At 62.8% G+C, this 4,319-nt stretch overlaps 1 protein-coding gene across 3 annotated transcripts in view; it reads right to left on the reverse strand.

The window, feature by feature from the left end:
* Positions 1-4,319, reverse strand: part of MAST3 (microtubule associated serine/threonine kinase 3) — a 34,443-nt gene that overhangs the window by 27,492 nt on the left and 2,632 nt on the right. For 2 of the 3 annotated variants that reach the window (XM_085320157.1, XM_085320153.1), the window contains exon 3: positions 4,141-4,230. The exons of the other annotated variant lie outside the window; for it this stretch is intronic. In XM_085320157.1, the coding sequence (XP_085176283.1) occupies positions 4,141-4,230 (90 nt within the window). The remainder of the gene's footprint in view (positions 1-4,140; positions 4,231-4,319) is intronic. 3 annotated transcript variants of the gene reach the window in all.

Below are 4,319 nucleotides of genomic sequence, written 5' to 3' on the forward strand. Positions count from 1 at the left end.
GGAGACGGGCAGCACCCCAAAATGGAGGCCGGTCTTCCACTGCGCTCCCTGCTCTCCTCCTCCCTCCAAGTCTTTCCTCTGCCATTTGTTCGCATTTTAAGATCCCCCCCCAGGTCACTTCGCCACCGCCGCCGCCATTTTTAGCGCCCTGCGAGGCTCTGGCCGCCATCAAACGCGCGACTACGTTGGCCCTGGCCGAGGATCCTCTCGCCGCACCCCTGTCGGACGMACACGGCGGTTGTGTGGTAACAAAACTCCAAGAAACGTTTGAAATTACCCGATTATTTTACCCCTGCGGGAGACGCATCAGCCGTTCCCCCCGGCCCGTCCATTCCCTCACGCGTGGGGGCTGCAGCCTCTTTCTGCTCCTTGTCAGGCGCGCGCTGTCTACAAAATCCAAATGGACGAATCAAAATGCGATATTTTGACCCAATCCCAGCTACCTGCTTCGAGTGCAGAGGAATCCTCAGAACCGCRTGTCCCCGGGCTCGGGAACGGGGCCGCCGGCCGCCGCAGAAAACGAGGAAAACTCTTCCCCGCGATTCACCCCCTGCGGCATCTCTGCACCGCGCCCAACGCGGCACCTGGGGCGCGAGGCTCCTTTTGGGGGTCAATTCCAGCAAAATCCGTGTGCAGCCATGCTGGAGTCCCCTCTCCTGGCTGGCGGGTCCCCCAGCCTCACCTGCACTAAGGGGAACTTTCCGGGAATCTCTCATCTTTGCTAATATCCCCTTGGCTCCACCACTGCCAACCACGCAGGTGCCTTCTGCGAGCGCTTTACACCCGACCCAGCTCAGCTCTGCCGCCCCAAGGTGCCTCGCGCGTGGCCGTGGTTCCCCCGAAGCTTCCCCAGAGCAAACACGCTGCGTCCGAGCCTCAGCAGCGTGCGCTGTCCTGCAGCGCTGCAGGGACGCTTCCCTCGCCATTCCCACCAAATTGCATTCCTGTAAGCAAAACAAATGGCTTTTCTTAGAAGCCACGCGTATTGTTATTAAAGCGGAGGTCAGACAAAAATGATTTATGGGACCATTTTTTTCCTGCAGACAGCTTCCAGACTTCGGCAACTCGCTTCCTTCGAAACGCAGCCCAGGCAAAGGTTTTATGACTCACCTGGCCGCCGACTGGCCGACGGGGTCCTGCTGTTTCCAGCTTCCCGGCCGCCAGCACTGCCACAGCTGGGCCGCTCAACACAACCGTCCGTCCTTGCCGTGCCCAAGAGTACCCGCGCACGCAAGATTTAATATTTAATTGGGGAGACCTTAGTAGCACTCGCAAGCTCAGAGCAAAGACCTAGTGACATAAATCCTCTGGTGTCTGAACTCATTTTCTGGCTGCTGGAGTAGGTCAGGTGCTAAAGGATTGCAAGCCTGAATTGCTCTTTAGTGCCTTTCATAAAAACATGCGCAGCATCACTCGCAGGCCAGTGTGAAACAGAGGCTCCCAAGCCGCGCTGCTGCCAGCATGGAGTGTCGCGGGGACACAGCAAGGCTCTCCAAGCAGCCGTGAGTGAAGTTGGCAACTGTAGAAAACCCGACACCAACAGGGTTTCGCAGGGTTTTCCTCATAAGAGCATTGCAAAAGGTCCAGAGGCTGGAGCTGTATTTCGCTCTGAAACACTCGGGCATGTTCTCAGCAAGCACACACTGGGGTAAGACCCCTGGTTTCAGGGCATGGGGCCTGACAATCCTAGTGGCAGAAGGCAAAGAGAAATAAAACGTTAATATAACATATGGAATGGTCAAAAACAGACGCCTGCAGCAAAGGCATCTGTGCTCATTGTGCAGGCCATGCTCTGAACCCGGCGGAGTTGGGACTACGCTGCCCCGGACCTGGCCGCAGGCAGCAACGGGCTTGGTGGCACCAGCTCACGCTGAATGCTGAGCTTCCCTAGCACTGCTGGGTTTGGCAGCCCGCTTCCATAGAGGGGAACGCACGAAAACAGTAAAAAAAACCCCAAAACCCTGACTGAGAATACATTCAGCAAACGAGGCTCCACAACAAAAGGGAGATTCTGCTTTCCCCAGATTCCATCGCAGTATTGCCACACGYCACCCCCTCGACACTGGCACGGCTACGGTGCACAGACGCGCACAGCCCGCCCTGCAGCTCTGCTCTTTGCTCTTCCTGCAAGGCTTTTTCTSTGAAGGCTCTTTGAACGCCTCCTGCCTGTCCTAGCAGTACTAGCACCTGCTCACACAAGGAAGAGAAATGGTTTCTACACCAGGAAAATACACCCAAGGGGAGCGACAAACACCCCCTTAGCTCCCCACGCAGAGCCAGACAGGGTAAACCCGCTCCACTAAACCGCAAGCAAAAGAGCCTCGCTCCCTGTCTTTCTTCCTTTATGGACTGTAAAATGTAACCCAGTAGAACTGATCTTTAGTCACAGATTTATTTCGAGGACATGCCAGCACATGTGGCAGCCACCAGACCTGAGCGTGAGCGCGCGCATGCTCCAAGCACCACTCGAGCCAGCAGGGATGCAGAGGGACGGCCGCTAGACTGCCCGTACTCAGCGYGGGCTGATACGGATTAGTGCCGAAAGGAGCCTCCGGAGGGTCCAGGAACATCCCGTGAGCCACAACTCTGCTCCCTTTTATTCTGCTGCAGCGCAGGGGCCCTTTCTCCATTCCCCCCTTGGGGCACTGGGACCCGCCGGGGCTCGGCTCCACCAGCCGAACCAGCCCCCCGCGCCGCCGCCTGCGCGCCTGGTACCCGTGCCGAACCCACCACGCGCGGCCCAGAAACGCGCCGCCGCTCTCCCCAAGGACGGCGGACTCGCTGCGGGGGGAGCACAACCGCTCGGCCACACTTGTTTTTCCATGATGCTTAAACACGTGGTTAGGGTAATTGCAGGCGCAGGGCAGCCACCCAGCGCGCGAAGGCCGGCCGGAGACGCCGGGGGACACCRGCGGGGTCTGGCAGGCTCCGAGGGACCCGCTGCCAGGACGGGCACCCTGCGCACCAGGGCTCCAGCCCCCCTGGGGCCTCTCACAATTAACAGCCAGCTAATTACAACCAAGCGATGTTCCCTCACCGCGCCRCAGGCCATGCCGGGGAGCTGCATCCCCATGGATGCGGGGAGGGCAGAGGGAAACTGCAGTGGGACGCGCTGCTGCCCATGCTCTTCGGACCGCAGAGCATCTCCCCCTTGGCATCCTGCACGGAGCGAGCATGGCAGGGCAGGGAGCGGAGGGCAGGCAGTGCCCTGGCTCCCTCCCGCTCGCCCAGCCGTGGCTCTACTGGTTTCCCAGTGATTCCCAAAGATCCCCGTGCATTCCCATCTTGCTCTGGAAGAGCCTGTGCAGCGGGATAGAGCCGTTCCCGCGGGTGCCGGGGCCACGGGCAGGCACGGGGCGCGACCGCAGGTCTGCGGCGCAGCCGCTGCACCTTGCACCCTGGGCAGAGCGCAGCGACGGAGGCGCGCCGCGAGGTCTGGCACCGCTCCGTCCCCCCTCCGCCTGCCACCTGCTGCAGGGAGCACCCGGCGGGGCAGAGCAAGGTCCTCCTGCTCGCCCGTTCGGGGTGGCAGGCGCCCATCCCCCTGCACGGCTCTTTTTCTCTCCCCCTCATCCGTGCCTGATGCAGAGCAGAAAAGAGAGCGCAGGAGGTTTCCCAGGCAGGAGGAGGACCATGCGGGGTCCCCGCTCCCACCTCCCGCTGCGGGGGCACGACGACGCCCTGCCCTGCTCACCTCTGACCGCAATCCCCCCCCTCCTGCCTCGCTCCGAACGGGCCCCTCGGAAGGGGTGCCAGCGCACGGGCGATGCCAGGGCTCGAGCTATGGCGATGGCGTTGCCGCAGGAGCCGCCGGCGCTCCCGCTGGCGCGGGGCGAGTGGGCACGGCCGGGCTGCGAGCCATCGCCCGCAGCCCCCCGACGGCCCCGGCTCGCAGCCGTGGACAGGGGGCAGGTGCCCCGGGTCGGCGCTAACCTGGCACAGCAGATTATCCGCGCTCACGGATCGCGCCAGGCAGGAACCCCCCCTTCCCGCCAGACCGGGTGGCTTTGCTCGCCCCATCTCCGGCTCTCCCGCTCGCCCGCTGGCTCCCTCCTGCCCGGGACCGTCCCGCGAGGAGGCTGGCAGCCGCCACGGCTGGTAGCCCAGCCCGGGGGGCTGGTGAGCGAGGGGGGCTCTTACCTCCAGGGGTGCAGGGTTAGTAACGGGCTGCAGGGGCTGCAGGGGCTGCAGGGGCTCAGCAGGGTCGGGCTCTGGCTGCTCGGAGACAGGCTGCAAAGCAAGACGCACCGGCGCGGCGTGAACGGCGACCCGGGAGCTGGCGGCACGGCACAGCACGGCCCGGCCCGGTCCCGCTGGCC

The sequence above is a fragment of the Rhea americana genome, unplaced genomic scaffold, assembly GCF_003343005.1.
Source record: "Rhea americana isolate MKP2758 unplaced genomic scaffold, rheAme1 scaffold_611, whole genome shotgun sequence".
Classification (NCBI taxonomy): Eukaryota; Metazoa; Chordata; class Aves; order Rheiformes; family Rheidae; genus Rhea; species Rhea americana.